Consider the following 19,706-nt stretch of genomic DNA (forward strand, 5'->3'; position numbering starts at 1 on the left):
GCAGAACTTTAATGGGCTTCTTTAATAAAGTAGGCAGCAACAGGGCAAATGTCTTGAAAAACAACCCAGTCAAGTAACATGGAAAACAGTCATTAGAAATAATGGCCAGCCATACATAGTATTTTCCTCATGATAATCCAGAACCTTGCCTTCAAAGCAAGTAGAGAATGGGAAGGAAAAATCAACTGCCAGTGTCAAAACTGCTGTGCTTCTGATGATGATGATTCATGTATGATTGTTGGGAAACATGTCATCCCATCCTGACCTAAGCAATTTTTTTTTTTTTTTTTTGTCTGTGTGGCAAGCTGTTTAAAAGAAAGTGCTTACCAGAAATAGAATAGGAGAGCTTTCTTCCATCCTAGTTAAGCACCCTAGTCTGCAGTTGAAGACTCTGGTCCTGCATCAGGATACACCTTCACAGGCACTGCTGAGCCAGGGACAGGAGGGCACCCTGCACCAGTGGGAGGTACTCAAAGGATGAGGATGTACATGACAGCATGCTTGCTGTAGTCTGAGACGGGGGTTGAGTTTTCACAGCCAATTTTAATTTTATTATAAATGTTGGCATTACAGTGTAGTATCTGGGGGTAGGGAAAGTTTCTGGCTGGGATCTGAGACTCACTGTGCTTGGCAACATACGAGCCTTCCTTCATCAGAGCCACATGCATGACTTTGTGCTTGCATGTACTCCTGTTGGTTTTGATGGATATCCTGTTTAGGAAAGAAGGGCATCTATTGACATCATGAGTTCAGAACCTAAAGTTTTAAGAAATGGGAGGGAGAGGTGGAATATTTTTGAAGCCTTCCACTTCTATGCAAAGCACTCGTGTTAGCGCAGAGCAGTGGGGAAATGCCTTAGAGAAATGACGTGCAGAACTTCAATATGGGCCAATGCTTTTTAAAAAGCATTTCAATAAGAAAAGAAAAAGTCAGTTACTATCAGCTTATGGTAGAAAACCCCAAATGAACTGTTTCCCCACTCAACTTCTCAGTTTATTAACCATAAACAGCGCCATGGAAACTAAACAAAAAGACGTAGAATATAAAGCCTAATCTTGTAAATGCGACCTAATCTTTCAAATAGAGGTATTACTGCATCAATACCTTGTTTATTTTTTGAATTTCAGGCGACTCATGCTGGGCCTTAGAAGAATGTCACTGATCTCCAGTGAAATCTATGGTTCTATGGAATGGAGAGATGCAGCTAGTACAAATATATTCATAGAGGAAAAGGCAGTTACCTTCTAGCATTGTCTTTCAAACTTTCTTTTCAAATAACAGTTCAGTATGCAATGGTACTTTAATAGTGGATGCACTGTAAGAATTGGAACAAGTTGTCCCCCAGTTTTTTTCTCTGATACTCTGTCTTTTGTTACCTCCTCCCTACCCTCAAAATCTTAAAATAAATAAATAAATAAAAAATCACAATATTGATCTGGATTTGCCAATTGTAGCTGTTTATCAGTTATATTGCAGTGATGTCCAAGAATCCCATAGCTTAACAACCCTGGCTATGTAATAAACTGAAGGAAGAGAAAAGAAGAGATGGTCTTTCAATTTTAATTTGTATGCACTTGGTTTCTCAAGGACTTTGCAACAAAAATAGGCAGAAAAGCAATAAACAGCACTTGGGATAAATTGGCTAAATGTGCATATGTCGACTGAGAAGAAGATCTTTCAAATTTACTCCTGAATACAGGAAAAAACAGCTGTTGAAAAAATAATGTGTGTTCTTTTTGTTACTCTTATTATTATTCATGGTTCTGATTTTTTATGAGTTAGTAAAAAAAGCTTTAATAAAATAAGTGTCTGTATCTATGAAAATATGTACTGGAAATGATCCTCATCTCATTTTAAGTGGTACAGCTCACTTTCTTTAACTAGAGTATAGCTGATATTTACCAGCTTAGGTTTTGATCTTTATTTTTAAAACCCACTGAAGTGAAATCCCAACCCCCATTCCATCATCCTCCAACTTCAAGGGTATCAGGATTTTGCATGCCATGATCTGCAGAAGATTTTGAAGTTTTTCCCACTGTAAATTTATTCTTTTTTTTTTTTCTTCCTCCTAAAGCAAAGAACCGTGGGATTGCAATTCCAGTGGATTTAGATAGCCAGGTCAACACCTTGTTCATGAAGAGTCACTCTAACATGGTACAGAGGGCAGCGATGGGGTGGAGAATGTCAGCCCGCAGTGGACCTCGTTTTAAAGAAGCTCTTGGTGGGCCTGCCTGGGATTACAGAAATATAATAGAAAAACTACAGGTACAAAATAGCAAATGGCTTGGGTGCTAGTAATGGCTGTGCATTTATCTAATATGGGCCAGGGGGGTAAAACACCAGAGAGAGACTCATTGCATTTGTAGTGCTGGATTACAGTGAACGTTTTACTTCTAGGTGGGAGGAGCAGAGGACTCAGCTCTTCTTTGGTGTCTGTTCAAAGTGAAGCCAACACTCAGGGCCTTTTGATTCATGATCTAAATTCAGAAGTCGGTAGAGAGGGGTAGGAAGTGTGTTTTTTCACCCCAAAGTGATCCACAGAGAAGGATCTCCTTTCTGCCGTGTCATGGTCACATGTCATTGTCCTGTTTGGGGTGTGGAGAGAGGTACTGGGCTTTATAGGAGCCATTATGTCAGGTTTGTGTCACTGGAGATTACTTACAAGATGAAAATCACCTTCTGCATGTAGTGGTTAAACGACATCAAGTGTTTATGGACTAAGAAAACAGCAGAACCCAGAAAAATGGAGGAACCCTACATACGCAGGAAGCAACGCTTCAGGTTATATACTAACAACATATATATGACAAACAGCGTTTTTCCAGCACATCATCATCCTGACTGTTCCTGAGTGTTTCTGAGGCATTAGTATAGAGGAGAAATTTGAAAGAGAATAGCAACATGAATAGTAATGGGCACCTTCCCCTCCTCACCCAGTTTGAGGAGTGACATGGAGAAGGGAATGAGGTTGCTTTACTGTAACCTGGGCTAACAAGTGCCAGAAATGGGTCAGGTAGCCCACAGTATTTTGCAGCTCCACAGCAACTTTCTTCTAGTTTTCTTGGTCAGCTGTAGTGACATTCCTCTTTATTTCCTAGGATGTGGTGTCCTCCTTGGAGCAGCAGTTCACTCCCATGATGCAAGCTGAGTTCTCAGTGCTGGTTGATGTGCTGCACAGTCCAGAGCTTCTTTTTCCTGAGGGGAGCGATGCCAGGATAAGATGTGGTGCTTTTATGTCCAAGTAAGTGGTTTAAGGAGAGACCTATTTGCTTCTTTGGAAAAGATGACAGGGAGGTAAAATTTTCAACAGCACTCGCCTCTGATTTTCAACAGCAACTTAAGCATATAGGAGTCTTGAGTTCATATTGAAAGCTTAAATTGAGGTCTTTGGCTGCATGTTTTATGGTTTTTGGAGGTTTAGGAGTCTGGAGAGGAGTAGGGAGAGAGGTTTACTTGACTTGTCTGCCTAGAAATTTAATCTTAGTAGCTTGTTATGATTCTGACAGGCACAACCTGCTTCTATTTTCTTAATGGGCTGCTTTTGCTATTAAGTTTCTTCAAACTGACAGCAGAAACTTGGACTTCCCATGGTAGAATCTTCAAGAATTCATAATGAAGTAGGGTGTGCAGTGCTATTTTTTTTGATAAAGCAAATAAATCTTTTGATTTTTATTTTAAACTGCTAACAGCTCTTTTTAAAATATATTTCATTGGCACCTCATCCGATCCTGAATTATTAGATGCTTAATTTGCAGTTTGTGCATTGAAATAAAGATGTTCAATATATTTTAATAGTCCTAGAGTGAGATGCCCTCTATGCCCTTGAGAAACTCTAATTTAAGCAGAGGTAATGTGAGGGAAATGGACACCTTAGGCAGCTCTCCTGTTTCCTTGGCTTTCTGCATATTCTGCAGAGGTAGCGTTATAAGAATATACTTTATATGTTTGGAAAAATGAAGCTAAATTCTGAGCTTGTCCCATCCCATTCCCTATGTCCAAACTCATGTTCAAAGTCAGCACCAAATGAAGTCTAGGGCAGCTGAATGTGGCCCCTGTAATGCAATAAACAGGTTTCTCTTGTATTTAATTAACTTCCATGGCAAAGAATGTTTTGCAGGACTATGCAGGATATCGTAAGATAAAGATGTAACTCTTCAAAAAGCACTGTTAGTACTGCAGGCCTGAGAGCTGATTTTTTTCGGACTCGTAGCTCATGAATTTGGTTAACATGACTATGGGAGAGTCCTGCATGGTGTTTCTAGTGAGTCCAGGATGGCCTTAGCACACAAACTTAGCAGTAATTTAAATAATTGGTTCTGTTGTGCTATAGATGATGCAATGTCATCCCTCCCAACCCTGCTTTAGGTGTCTGTAATTTAAGATTGTTAATGGGTCTGTGTAAATGGGTAGCCACAGTGCCTTTGCTGTGTGCTGATCATAGGCCATAATACGAAGAACACTGTTCTGTCAACGGTAAGTCAACACTGGTACTGAAGGAAGAAAACCAGTCTAAGGCCTTCAGATTTCTTCCTCTTTTGTGTTTTCACAGTAGCAATGCAAGGACTTGCTCTGCACAGAGACTGAAAGGCTTCTTCTGGCATTCTGCTTCTTCTGCTTAAGCAGATTTAAAACTCAAACTCCCATCATAGTCTTAGTTGGGGGCAGAAATATACCTTGTTTTCTGACTTTAAAACAGTCCTGTAAAGTTGTGTGAATGTGTAAACAATGGTTATGTTTCATCCAAATAACTGCATTTTTGAGTGACTCCATGTAAAGTTTTAGGAATGCTTTGGAGATCCTTCTGGATCCTTTTGAGTGGATGCTGTTTGCTAATTATATGATAAATAGTATTATAAACACCAGTGAGGTTGGAAGTTGTATAAAGGCTATAGCTTTTAAAATTTCAACAAGTATGATGAACACTAATTACCTTTAAATAAACGTTAAGATGAATGCATGCTTATCTCTAAATAGATAAAGGGGTGAAAGGGCAAGTTTGGATCTTAATCTGGAAGCATTCAGGAAAAAGTGGATGTAGAATTCTGCTTTCTGTATGGCAAGAAGATATACAAATTGTAACAAAAAACTCGCAACATGTTGAAAGTCCCATTTCCTTTTTCAATTATGATTTCTTTTGTCTACTTTTATTTCCTTGAGGAAAAATATAGCGACAGGCAATTTTTGCATGAAGAAATTGTAGCATGGCTTAGTAACAATGTGCAATGCTCTTTAAGATTTAATATTTTACCTTAAGGTTGATTAATCACACAAAGAAGCTAATGGAGAAAGAAGAAAAGCTCTGCATTAAAATTCTTCAGACATTACGAGAAATGCTTGACAAGAAAACTAACTTTGCGGAAGAGGTACTGCTACCATTTCACTATTAAATATAGAACTAATTGCATGGTATTAAAATGTTGGCTCTAGGAAAGTAACAGAATATGACATGATTTCAATTTCTTACATGTTTTAAAGATGGTGTGGTGTCTCAGAAACAATGTGGCAAGACAGAAAGTAAGATTTAAACAAAAGAAACTATGTGCCTCACATGGATAATTTTGTACCAGGGACTCTACAAGAGTTAAAGCAATGAATTAGCAGTAGCAAGTGTTGGTATATGTGATCATTATGTATTGAATATCCTGTATTTCTGCAAACTAGTCCTTAGGTCTGACATCTGACTTTATCTAGCATATAATCAATTGAAAACATAAGTTTTTTTTAATTACAAGAGTACAGTTTTTTCCCCGCTGCCTGTGGTACCAGACTTCTGTAATCCATATACTTAAGGATCATAAATGTGTGACAGAAATATGTAATGTTCAGAGTTGCCAGTTTTATGGAGAACTGACATAGTCTGTACTCTGTAAAGTGTCTAATTTTTTCTTGCACCTATTAACACTCCTCCCTCTCCTCATGTTACCCAGTTTTGTCTCACAAAAACTTTTTCAAATACTTACTTCATTTTGCCTTGTGCGTTTGCATATTGGTAGCTAGATTCAGATTTATATCTCAGCTGTCCCTTTCTAAAAGTTTTAAGCCTGATCCCAATACCTTTTGTGTGGTTTCTTATCCATATTTCTTAGTATTCCCCCAAATTCTTTCAGTATTATTCATTCTAAAATATGAATCACAGAACTATTACCTAATTTTTCCCTGCTATTATTTTCATTTGTTCACAGCTGACATGTTTAGTCAAGTATGTTCATGGGTTTCACTTTATTTTGAGAAAATATGCTGATCACAACCCAGCGTCACACTGTTTCACTGTCTTAGGCTTTTACACCCAAATATTTTGACATGTCTAAGTAACAGTGCTCATTCATACTATTGTACCTGGCAAAGTTATCTGCCATTCAGATATAAAAGCTATGAGAATCAAGCTTAGTCCTAATCTAACATGAAGAATTTTTTTTTTTTGTGACTAAGATGTCTATGCCTATTTCTGAATGTATGAGACTTACTTTTACAGTTAAGTGTTTTGGTTCTGTCAAATGATGTGATAAGGTAGCAAGACGCTCTCTTCTCTTTATGATAAATGAGCCATATATTAGAACTGTGAAACATTCACATTGTCTTTGTTTTGACTGTATACTATTTGTTTTGATATCAACATATGGACATAAGAACATGTCACCCAGGCTAGACAGGATAAAAGAATCTCAATGCACAACAGTGAAATGAAGACAAAGGCGAAATAGCAAAACATTAGCCTTTCTCTATACAGAGACAACCAGAGCACACAGAGCAAACCAACCTGCTCTTCATCTCCTGTAAATAAGCTAGCTCAAAGAAGAATGTGGTTAGGCCTGGGCAGAAAGATGTGTTGTTTTTTTTTTAATGTTATGACAAGAGTTTCACAGGTGAAGCAGAAATTATTCTTAGTTATTATTCTTTCCTACTCTGATAGCTGTCTGGGTCCATAATCCCACTGCATCACATAGAAAAACTTACTTGGTTTTCTAACTGTATGTTATGAAGAACTGTGCCAAACCTCTCCAAAACAGTTGTGTTGACCCATCAAAAGTTAACAGCATCTCAGAACTACGGGGGGGGGGGGCGGGGGGGAAGGTGGAAGAAAAGCAATGCTTCAACATAGGACTTCTAAAACGAAACAAAAAACCTTTCCTGTTCTGATTGCTCTTTGTACCCAGTTGTGGATGCTGATAAATTAAGATTGAGTGAAGCCACCAGAGGGATTGTGCTCCATTGGTATGTAGGGGCACTTCACCCAGCCAGCCCAGCCTCTGTTTCTCAGGGGGGGCATCAAGTGGTGTATGCCCAGACCCCTCTCTTACCTCCATAATCTCAGTAGTGGCAAGGGCATGATGGATGGAAGAGCTGGTTGGGATACAGAATTTCTCCTTCATGCTGTATTGTGAATCCCATAAATTTTAAATGTGAGGCACATAATGAGTCAGTGCAAACAAATAAATGAGTAAACAAGCTTGTATGATTTGCATGCGCATCTCTGGCTTTCTACTCTTATGAGTCATTGTTCACAATATGGCCTTCAGAATAGCAAAAATAGCACAATGAATAGCCTGTTGAGCGTTTCCAACTTTTTTTGATCTGTGATGTCACTGCCTCCAATGTTTTTCAATTGTGTTATGCTGATACTAAAAAACTAAAGTAAATATTTAACAGTAACACCAGAACAAAGCTACATAGGGACACATGATTCCCCGACAGAGAGCCTGAGTTTGTTATTCATCCATTATAATGTATTTTGTGTGATAAATTTGGCAGAAATGGTAAACCTCTGGTACTGCAGACTTTACCACAGTAAGAAACCTGGAAGAAATAATGAAATTAAATTCCACCATCTCTTTATTTCCTTTTACTTCCCACAGTTAAGATCCAGGTCTGGGAACCTGGTCTTCTGTTGTCTTTGTCTTTCATTTGGCCACTTACCTTTCATTTGACTACCATTTGTTTTGTTGAAGGAACAGTAGGAAAAGATAGCCTTAAGAGCTTATTTCACTGTTTGTAAGCCTTTTCCCAGTCCTTCCCACATCCATTCCCTCGAGTCAACTGTATTGTTGAGCCTCCCTCTACTGGTGTGTTTCTGGGCTGTGCTGCTTGTGCTTTCCTGTCTCCATCCTTAGTTGTCCTTGCAGCTTGCCTTTGAGGCAGTGCTTGCTTGTGCATTGTTTTGCTTAGTGCTGCAACATCTGGTCGCGTTAGGAATCAAAGTTTAACTTCAGAAGTTTGATATAAGGTATATAAATGACACATTAAACCTCTTGGTCGTTGGTTGGCTTTCATAAGTAATTGCAGGTGATTATCACATTCTCCCTGGAGTTCTGTGTTAAGTCCTAGTCCTATTTGTATTGATTAGGTAACTAACTGGAATGAAACTTGATCTACAGCCTCTCTCTTACATCAGACTCTACCAGAACTGTGCTGAGGCACTTGGGTGAAGCAGTATGTGGAGGAAGTCGACAGTTATCTCTTCCTATACTGTGGTATAGATAAAAGTATACTTTAGATTAACTGTTTAAGAAGAGAAACAGGAGAGACTGCAAGGACTACACTTGGGCTAGATCCATTCCATCTGTTTGTTTTTTATTGCTGGTGGATTTGACCCATTTGACCCATTTGACCCATTTGACAAGAACAGAGGGAACTTGGTCTAGAATTTCTGAAATTTTTATTCATGTCTTTTTCTTGACCTTTACCATAGTGCTTGATTTCAGTTTAATTTCTCTGTGAATGCTAACTGTAGACCTCAGAATATGTGTTTCAGGATATGGGGAACATTTCCAAAAGCACCTGAGAGATGTAGGCCACAGATAACACTTTGCAAATGACTGGAGCAGAGTTAAATCTTAACATTATCTCGCTGCCCTGCTGAAAGCAACTGTCCGTACAACAGTGCTGGTGGGCTAGGAGAGGAAAGTGCTCCCAGCTGCTTCAAAGAGAGTTCAGAAGCTTAATTTAAACCCACCCTCAGTGAATTGGATGAAGTTGTTGAACTCTGACTGAAGTGTGCTCTTATAGCAACATCTCAGCCCACTCTGGCTGCTGACATGTTAGTGCATGTACGTGTTAGGGCATGTACAACCTTCTGATTTCCCAGTTCTTAAATGAGGCCAACATCTCTGGGAAAAAATACTCTCTCTGATAACATGCGTATTTGACAAGTTTACTGTAACGTTATTGGCTGGTCAGTGTTAATAGATCATAGTGCATAAGAGAATATGGCAGAATCCAAGGGCGTATATCCTGCCAAATGGTAGTTCCTAGATAAAACATAGTCATAAGTAGACTGAACGCTTCAGGAAGGGTTATTTGTGCTGCAGAAGTTTTTATACCTTTTTACTGCTTTAGGTGTTGAACTACAGTATAAATAATTGAAAACTTTGAGTATTTTTTAAGTGTCAGCAGAACAAAGACTGTGTAAGCTGTTTAATTGTCAGAAATACTTAGTTGTGCTTCTCACTTTGTTTTTTGTTCCTGGAAAAACTCCTGAAAAATATTCTCTTAATACATTTGCACCAGCTTTATGATTTAAAATCATAGAATTTCCATTAGTTTGGAGTGTTTGGAGTTGTTAACATTTCTGTATTCCACTTTAGTTCTGAAATGTAAGTGAACCTCCCCTCTTTGTTTTCAGCAACAACACCAAATATACACGTGAAATTTAGTACAGCTTCTTTTTCACTACAAACTTCCCAGATGTTGTCACTATTGGCTATTGGTCATTTTGTGCCAGAACATGTGTCTTTTCATGTGCAGCTGTTGAGAAAACTTGAATGAATTTTTCAAAAGGAATAAAAAGTCCCAGTTCATGAATGTATTGATCTAGCAGTCAAGCTGAAACCAGTGGGAGCTGCAGGTCTCTTTCTGATGGGAAAAATGGTCTCATTGTGTGCCTTAGAAGCCAGCAGAGGTTTCTGGGAGCCGTTGCAGTATTGTCCCACTGTTGCAGCTGCAAATCAAAGACATTTCTAAGTTACGTTGCCTTCTATTCTATAACCTCATCCTTTCAAGATGGTTTTACTTGTTTGCATCTGTGAATTAGCATTCAGATAAATAACATATGTAGGTAAAAAAAAATAAGTGGGGAAATAAGGAATATTTCAGAACATGAGGGGTTGCTATAATGTATTATAACTAAAAAGGACACTTATTTTAAGTGGGAGAAAGAACAGGATGTGAAATACCTTTATTTGTGTTACTACTCACATTTTGGATTGGTGGCACTACAGACGTTCTGAAGAATCATATTTACTTTTTCACCAATTTTTTTCACCAATTTTGCTGTCTGCTTTGTTTTTGATCATATAGGAAAATGACTATGCACAACCCTGATTTTTTTTTCCTGTTGTCAATATTCTCCTTACTAAGCTCAGTGAAACTGTAACGTAATATGGGGTTAGAAATACTATTGGAGAATGTTTAAGCTCAATGCTGTTTACAATGATTCTTTAAAAAAAAAATTACAGTTGAGGTGGTAAAGGACATTTTTACAGTGTCTTGCATTAAAACATCTTGCATTAAAACCTTACTTTAGGAAAGCAGCCACAGTTTGGAAGGAACTGGAGGTGCAGGGAGGAAAAGCATTTGGTCAGCTTTAGCAGTGGCAGGCTGGTTGCTATGACCAACCTATGGTTGCTATGACATGCTTCTGTTATGGTCAAGAAGCCACTGTTCTGAATTTGTCACAACAGTTAAGTGTTGCAGAAAGGTCAAATACTGGTGGGACAAACTCCTCTGTCTGTATGAGGGTTTACATGAAGGCAGTGGTCTGTGGTAGAACCTAAGCCTGCACTGATTCAATGCAGTGGAAGATTGGAGCTTTGCTATTGCCATGAATCCCTCTGAGCCAGTAATTGCAGCAGAAGGAGTGTCAGAGCATTCAGATACACAAGACTAAACAGTAAATGTGGTCAGACCCTTAAAGTGTGGTAATTCCTCATTATACCCATATGCTGACATTTTACAAGCCAAAGAAATAAAAACCTACAACAAAACAAATTAATGCAGTTTCACTCTACCCCCTCTCTCAGCTGGAAGCTGGAGTAATTAAGCACAGAGATACCACAAAGCAGGTGATACTGTTGTTTTTACTGGCTAGGCATTGTTAGCCTTGGTATTTAGTGCCTCAGGCCATCAGCCACTAAGGGATATTGTTACTGCTGCACGTTTCTGGTGCTTTATCACACAGCATAAAATAGACAAATCCGAAGTAACTTCCCTAATCTTCGTGGTACTTCTTCTGTAATGTGCATTGTTCTGGACCGTCCCTAGATATTCTACTGGCTTTCTAATCATCAACATTTTATAGAGATGTATTTTGATTCTAGTGCAAGAACCTGTAAGTGGAACAACTCAGTCTATGCAAAGCATGACTTCTTTTTAAGGGACACTTTTTTTCTGTAAGTCACAGGCAGCAGGCATTTGATCCAGATTTGGACTATCATCTACTTGTGTTTGGAGGGATGTTCAAAGCCCCTTGACTTAGGCCAGTTGTGAGGTGCTTGTTGTGGTGTGTGTCGAGCGTAGTCTCAAGCAGAGTGCATTTTGTTCACCCGAAGAGTAACTTCAAAACTGAAAGTCATCTGTCAAGGACAGGTAGGAGACACCTCTTCTGAAGTGTAAAGTCATGACCTAGTGAAAGACAAACACTTTAATCTGCTGTGGTGAGAGTGAAGCACATGCCTTCTTTACAGGACTGGGTGCTTTGATTTTGCCCTCTCTTTAATATGTAATTGTTAACTGTCACCGTCATCCAAATATATTATCTCTGGAGACTTTAAGGTACTTTTAAATCAGCTGATAGTTGAGTGAGCAGTGGTGTTCACTGCTTATCGGTACTTATTTTTCTTTCTTTCAAAACCTTTGTTTTGCATTTATTTATTTATTTGTTCTCCAAATCTTAAACAAATCTAGTGGCAGGATACCAAGGCTGAGAAAATTTGTGGTTGTAAATACATTTCCTTCTAAAGACCATAGCATCCCAGCAGCTCATATTTATCACATTTTCTTTTCACAGAATATGATATGTTGTTATCCAGATTTTTTTTTCAGAAATATTAAGCCCCGAATCTTAAATGATAAATCATTTTGGAACTTGTGTCATCTGCCCTTCTCACATATATCTTTCCTCTGAAGGAGCATCTGATACTGTAAAATATTTTTTCTGTAGATACTGATTTAGACAGTATCAGACAAAACAATAACAAACTAGAGTAGCTTTTCCTTGCTCTGAACTTCAGATGTCCAACTTGTGCTCTGTAATTTCCCCTCTGCATAGTGTTTGTGACATTTGAATACTCCGTGTATTTTTCCTTCATTTTTTTCACGAGTTCCTTTCTATGGATCTGATCTGAAGAAGAGCAAAGCCAGCAGAGAGATTCCAACCTATTGCAAACTGTTTGGCATCCTTCCCTATTAATACTACTTTTTGTTAAAAGCAAACAGGAAAGAGTGCAAGGGAAGGGAGCCGTTTAATAAATGAAACCTTCACAGACCTCTGAATATGCTTCATGTCACCTTACTCAAGTACAAAATTGCTGGACCTGATCAAGATCCTTTATATAAAGAACAATAATTGGGTTATTTTTTGTTTTTCTGTTATAAATACATGTAGGATGGATTTCAGTAAAGATTTCAGTTCATCTAGAATTTAAATTCCATGCTCATTAAAGCTATTTGAATTGAATTCTATGTCATGAAGGGATTGGGATCAAGGTTTTATTTCTGTCTGACTTTATTTATGTATTTTTAATTGTGACTAAAACAGCCAAAGATTTTTAGGAATTTAGTAGAAGGTTCTAGCAGGTACTAGGTTGGCGAGGGGATAGGTACTGACCTAAGGTGACCAAAGGTGTGTTGTAGATTAGTAAATAAACTGAGTCAGCAGTTTTATCACATGGTTCACATCTACAGATTTGAGGAATTTTGTGTGAGAATGTATTCATATGCGTAAATGTAAATATTTATTTTAGATAGATGATTTATTCCTATTGCATCTCTTTTTGCAGTGAGCAGCATATTACCTCCATGGTGGAGTCATATTAGAAGATAAATATTTGAATGTGCTTTCTGTGTCCTGCCATGTTGTTTTGTTTTTAATGGAGTACATGTTCTTGCTTAGAATGTAAAGTGTCTGATATACCTTAATGCTTTCAGAGTTACTCAGCATGAGGAAAAATACAATTCCCATGGCCAACCAAATTTTAGCAATTGGTGTTTGTTTCAAGTATCCGGGTCACATCCTGAGAAGCCTGTATTTGTGCTTATTCTCAGAGGAAGAACAAGTCATATAGGTGCAATACCTATTTTCCTACCCTGCCTGCCCAGTGCTAGGAGGAGCCGTAGTGAGGTGAGGAGAGTTCCAAGGAATGTGCGAGTGATGAGTATGGGGGGAGAAACAAATTGCAGGCATCATGATATCTGGGATAGCTGCAGTTATTCTGGGGTGTTAGGAGGATAAAGCTGAATGAACCTTTTTCCTGACTGTGAGCAGGAGGAAGTTTTTCTGCCCCCCCACCACACACTTCTATGTATTAATTGCTATACATCAAGTCTACGTTTCTGAGCAGTTACTGTATCTCTGCTGGGGAATGTTTGTAATTTTTATTGATGAGCACAGAGGAGTGCTGCAGTATCATGGAGACCACTGTGTGGCAACTGTGGACTTCTCAAAAATGTCTCCTGTCTGTGGGAGCAGGTCAGCTGCTGCTGCTTCTGCACAGACTAATTCCCACAGCAGTCAAATGTCTGCAGTCATGGAGAGGGCGAGAGAAAATGTCTCCTTCAGTCTTGAATTTCCTTGGAAGGGAGAAGGGTTGTTTTGTTTTGTGTTTTTTGTTGTTGACTGTCACAAATTTGCTGTTGCTTTATTTAATATGTTTCAGCAACAGCCCTGTTTGTACTTTGCAATTGCACCAGAGATAGCAGTGAGCAGAATTCAATGCATTGTATTAAGGATGGCCAATGAATATTTATGATAGACCTAGGGAGCCAGTAATAAAAATGAAATCGGCATGATGCCACTAGATCCAAATCTTTGATCTCTGTTTTAAGAGAAAATACAATAAAGCAGGGGATAATAGAGTCATTATAATGGAATGGTTAGTTATAGTTAGTTAGGGCAGCATGAATAGGTGGTGTTACATAAATGCTTTAGTCAAACATTTGTGACTTGGTAATGTGTTTTAGGAATGGAGTTGCTAAAGAAAACCTCAGTTTATGGTATTGTTTGGTTTTGTCAGTCAAAACACGAAGAACTAAGGACGCATCTCTTTCAGATACCAGGGTGGGCTATGCTCTTGCTTTTCTCAGGGAAGCAAAGGCAGTAAGAGCCAGCAAGGCCCTTCGGCTCGGCCTCTCGCTGTGCTTCTGCTCTTGGCTTTCACCCTGTGAGCAGGAAGGGTTACAAGGTGGCAGTTGCACTCTGTTTCCTGTCCAGGCTGTCTTGTCAAATGGGAGGGGATGCTTGGGGTTGTTGCAGAGAGAGGAAGGCTCAGGGTTAGGCATCACCCAGGAAGATGCAAGGGCCCTGGCTAGAGACATGCCCCAGCTGGAGCCTCTTACCTCTGTCTGGAGCAGGAAGGGACTAGTGCAATGTGCAGACACATTGCCTAATGTGGGGAAGCCTAATGAAAGAGTCTGTATTTGACAGGGATGAGGAGCAGTAGTGAGTGAGCTATTTTTCTTTTTAATGGTTGCAATTACTTGCTTAACACCCCTGCCACACTAAGCAAGAAGCAGAGGAGGGTTGATCCCAGGCCACAGATGAAAGCTGATCTTGAAGTCTCTGTCTAGCCAGACATGAGGAGCAAATGGAAACTCACTGTTTTCTGATTTGTTTCATACTGATGTAATTTCTAAGGGACTTCATCACTAATGACATCTGGCAAGGGATTAGTCCATACTGTGGTCCAACTCCCCTCCCCCCCTCCCCCCCCCCCCCCCTTTCAAGGAAAAGAAAGTATATGCTATATTGAACTTCAGAAAACAGCTATTAAGCAACCACAGTACCACAGTAACTGCTGCTGATACGGGTTTTTTATCTGATGAGGATTTTACCCAGCATGTTTGGCCTTGGAGGAGCGCCTGGATGGTATTGCCAGCTGGAATTGTCAGAGCTGCTTTGTTTTCTGTCCCAGGAAAACAGAAGCCTGGCGGGCAGTCACTCTTGCTCTTATTTCATATCCCTGCTTAGTCAGAGTTGCCAGCCCTAAGCATTGAAAATCCTGAGTCAGGCCACAAACAAATCGTGAGATTTGGCTTGAAAATCATGAGATTTTTTTAATTGCAAGTAGTTTATTTGGGATTCCTTTGAGCCTTTGGAGTGTCTTTTCTTCAAACCTTTATTCTACAAATCCCAGAGCTTGAAATATGCTTCACTGAATTATGCACACGCTTGTTTACTTAAATGAAAGCCAGATTCATTTTTGGTTACCTGACCTCTGGAGTTCCCAGGGAAAAGACCAGAATATCCACATGATGTGCGTTGACCAGGCTGTTCAATGAGGGGTCTGTTCTGGAGTTGATGATTACCTTGAGGATTATGAGCTTAATTATCTCGGTGTCACTTTGACCCCTGGGCTTTTTGCAGAGAGATTTTTTTTTTTAGGCAGAGTCTGAAAGTGTTCTTTCAGTTTATGGCAATGAGCACTTTGTGCAGGTTGTGCCTTGTTTACCTTGCAACAGCTTTTCATGGGCGGCACGTGGCATCTTGCCAGTGAAGTCTGATTATTCCATTTTCTTCCTGCTGCAGGTTCACCATCAGTCAGGTCTAGCTCGGAGGGTGCACATGCGAATGCTTTCTGTCATAAACAGTCACATGCGTAACATGCTGATGTGCATGGATATCAGTGAGAGGCTGTATGGGCTCTCAGTTGGCTGACCTGTGAGACGAGGAAGCTTGCTCGTAAGGTTTGGACTAGTGTTGATAACTCCAGATGCAGAGCTGTCACGTGAGGTCGGGGCAAGGACCTTATCAGACTGGAAATTCCTGTTGGCAGAGTTGTCCAAAACATTTTGTCTCTAAGTACTGAAGAGTTACACTAGTTATGTCTCCTTATATTCCTTTTTCCTGCAAGCCTTTTATCCCCTTCCACCCTTTTTTGGTTTTGTTTTGTTTTTTGCTACCTTCCTCCTCTTTCCTGCAGGAAACTGCAAGCTGATTTTTGGACTCCTCAGCTGTATTATGGTAGCAGTTTGTGTCCCAGTAGCCCCACATCAAGTAGGGCTGGATGCCAGTCTATCTGTCTCAGGTGCCAAAGAAATGTAGATAACCCTGAGTTCTCAGGTCTTCGGTATGAAGACTTCTTGCTGACTCCAGGGAAACAACTTGGAGTTGGAGGCAAGATAGAGGGGAAATACTTGTTGCCAATCTCAACCATGCAGAAAAGTGTGACAGGAGGGACCCTGTTCATACATACTGTTCCTAACTGAACCTTAAGAAAGCATTAAACCTTGCGTGAACCAGGAATTTTCTCAGCTATAAGAAACAAGAAGTTCTCAGCTCTAGGGTTCCTCCAGGCCACTATACTGGGTTTAGTTTAGCCCTTTTGAAAATCAAACTCTTTAAATATAAGAAGTTTGACTGTGGCTATCTAAAAATGAAAATCTTTGCATTTATGCAAATGCTGGACATAGTTGTGAAATTCTTCTTCTTTCATTGGTCAGGGCAGGTTTTTCAAAGTGGCTGGAAATGTTACTGAAGAATAGAGAATAAGCAGCCTTTTCATGATTTTTGTGAAGAAACTCATGTTAACTAGGTTGCTTTTGTGAGGCAGAGGAAATAACAGTGATAATTCACTGCAAGCAGTAAAGTGGGTGATGGCCAGTGAATTTCACCTGGGGTAACACAGAGGATTGTTGTTGTTATATCACAGTCTTTATTAAATTTGCCCTGGTTGTTGTTAGCATTTTGGTCAAATAATAATTTTAATTCTGACAACAAAACTGACCATAAGGACCCAGAAGGCCCTTTTTACAAATGGAAGTTGAATGGTTTAAGCTGTACTTTCCTTTTTTTTCTTCACATTGAAGTATTCTTACAGTGAATAACATCATGTATAGGAAAAACTCAGATTTTGCTATTTGAGCTTGGATTTTTGTTCTGCTGCCTTGTGTGGAAATGTCTGCATGAAGAGAAAAAAAAACAAAAAAAAACCAGCAAGAGTAACAAGTTCAAGGGACTGCTTTGGTCTGTGGTGTGCTTAGTCAGAAACAAGTAATTTGTATTGCAGAAATCTGGGCAGAGTGCTACCTATTTCTGCCTGTGTGTGCAAATAACCTGCTATGCCACACAGCCAAAGGAAAGGGAGTCAAATGAGAGCAGAGCTGGCTGTGTTTTAGTGTGCAGAGCACACATATTGAGCTAGTATTAGGAGGAGGCAAATGAACTGGCTCCTTCTGGGGTCTTAACTGATGCACTGGGAGGTTAGTTGGAAGGGCTGGCCCTCTGGAGTGTGATCTGCAGATAGGCCCTTGACTTAAGTGAAGCTGTTTATATAAACAGATGATTTCCATACCTGTGATACTGAAAGAGCTTGTTTTAACTCAGTACCAAATTCTAGTGTACCCTGTAATCTAAATGGAGGGGTTTGTACTTCCTTTTTAAAAAAACAACAACAAAAACTAGTCAAACAAGCCAACTAGTTGATACATCTGTTAATTCAACATGTATTTAAACTGATTTTTAAACACTAAAGAATTTGAAACTGGAAGAAATAGTTCCCTTGATTTCTTAAACCTTCTCTATCATTCCTATTTCTCTACACACTTCTTCCTTTTCTCTCTGTTTCATTCTGATTTTTAGCTGAAGACAGACTTTATTTGAGAGCAGGAAAGGAAGTGTTGCTGGGATGATGTTTTCTTTTGAACTAGCCAATAGTTTATGGCTAGTTTTAGATGCTTATGCATCTTAAGTTCAGTGCTTTGACTGCCCCACTCAAGAACCGTGAGGTAATAAAATCAGAGTAAATTAAATGCGTTTTCTCAAGCCCTCTGCATGATTCCGAACTATTAATTTCACGCTACAGCTTTGCCAGATGAAAAGGAGCTACTTTATTGCCCCAGACTGCACAGTGCACGTACATCTCCATCTTCCAGTAGGGGCCCCCAAAGCCACAGGAGGTGGCAAGCCAGCCGCTGGGCAGCTGCAGCTGTGCACAAAGGGGCTCTTTCAGACATGTTCTTGCTAGAAAAGCACATGTGCAGCTAAAACAAGTTACAGTGCCCATCTGACTTGAGCAAGAGCCACCTGGGGAAACAGTCTTATTTTTTAATGAGGTTGGTGAATATATATATTGCACTAATGCTTGTTTCTGACTTGGTCGACACTGTGTGTTTGGGCCCAGACTGACTTCATTCTAGATTTTTGTGCTGTGAGATGGGTCGCTGAAGGACAAGGTAAGGGAACTGATCTCCCCTCTGACAGGCTGGCTGCTTGAATATGTTGTCACTTTTTGCCGTGAGTCTGTTGCCCAGTCCCTGCACTCCTTGCAGTGTGTCGCTGCGGTGGAACGTGGCGGGGCAGCAGAGGGTACTTTCAAGTACCATAAGCCATCTCCTGTTTTGGGCTTCTCTCCAGAGGACCAAATGACTCACCTTCAAAGGTCTCTCTGAAAGTAGAACCAGGACTTTGTGTATGACAGTGCAGAACCTAGCAGTTGGCTTGGTGCCCATTTTGTCTGCCTTAAATCAAGCGAACAGTGTGCTCTTGGGCTTTGTGAATGAAAGATTTGTTGAACAAATAGTATGAAGTCTTAACAAACACTGATTTAGTAAGCTTGGCTTTGGATTATCTGCATAAATTCTTGTTCTGAAGTTGGCTTCTATTGGGAAAAAGCACGCCTTTTTTATTTGCTGAAATGTTGGCATACATGAAAGGAGTCACTTCTCGAGTCACACAGACTTCAAAGACTCATCCTGCTGTGCTGGCTAGCTGGAGTTGCAATGCCCTTTCTCCTGAAGGAGTAATTTTGGGTCAAGGTGGCTCCAAAAACCTACAGTCCAAAGGAAGACAAAACACAGAGACGAGGACATAGCACTGTCCATTACAGAGTGCCCCGTGGTGTACGGACACTGAAGATGAGTATGTGTGGGATGGCTGGCAGCTTGCAGCTCAGTAAGTCGGATGTCGGTATGAGGCTGGTGCAGGTTGTGATGCATGTTAACTGTGTGCTCCTCTCAGCACTCAGCTGTGACCTGCAGCTTTTGTATTTGGCGATGCAGATCTGCAGATGGTGAAACTGGTAGGAATCCCATTGCCTGAAGTGCATCTAGCCCCTGCCTTTGACATGGGGAGGAGCGTGCTTTTATCCCCAGCAGTTAATATATATCCATTATTAAGTAATGCCTGCCTTGTCTGTGGAAAAACCCCTTCAGGTGACTCATACCTGGCGTGATCAATATGTGCTAGGCAGAAGAGAGCAGTTACCAGACCTCCCTGCACGTGCTCAGGGGCTGCTTAGGGCACAAGCCCGGAGATGTCTCGAGTGGGCCGGGAAGGAGCAGGGACATGGCCTCTGGCCTCTGTGCACCTTGGGGTGGGGGTGAAAGGCGCAGTCAGTTGGGTGACCCCCATCTCAGGGGCTCGCCAGGCCCCAGACCCCATGGCGAGCAGCAGGTGCCTGAGGAACACACGGGTGGCCGCTCTCCAGCTGGCAGTGCCGCAGCCTGTGCTCCCCTGGGAACACCCTCAGTTAGGCGGGGAGGCCAGCTCCCGTGGCCCG

General features: G+C 40.3%; 1 protein-coding gene across 10 annotated transcripts in view; it reads left to right on the forward strand.

Moving 5' to 3' along the window:
- The window catches only part of ITPR2 (inositol 1,4,5-trisphosphate receptor type 2), a 269,668-nt gene that overhangs the window by 143,125 nt on the left and 106,837 nt on the right, over positions 1-19,706 (forward strand). For all 10 annotated transcript variants that reach the window (XM_080580204.1, XM_080580210.1, XM_080580206.1 and 7 more), the window contains 3 exons: positions 2,075-2,265; positions 3,099-3,241; positions 5,255-5,363. In XM_080580204.1, the coding sequence (XP_080436330.1) occupies positions 2,075-2,265; positions 3,099-3,241; positions 5,255-5,363 (443 nt within the window). The remainder of the gene's footprint in view (positions 1-2,074; positions 2,266-3,098; positions 3,242-5,254; positions 5,364-19,706) is intronic.

Source organism: Anser brachyrhynchus (assembly GCF_964034855.1).
Source record: "Anser brachyrhynchus genome assembly, chromosome: 1".
In the NCBI taxonomy this organism is placed as follows: Eukaryota; Metazoa; Chordata; class Aves; order Anseriformes; family Anatidae; genus Anser; species Anser brachyrhynchus.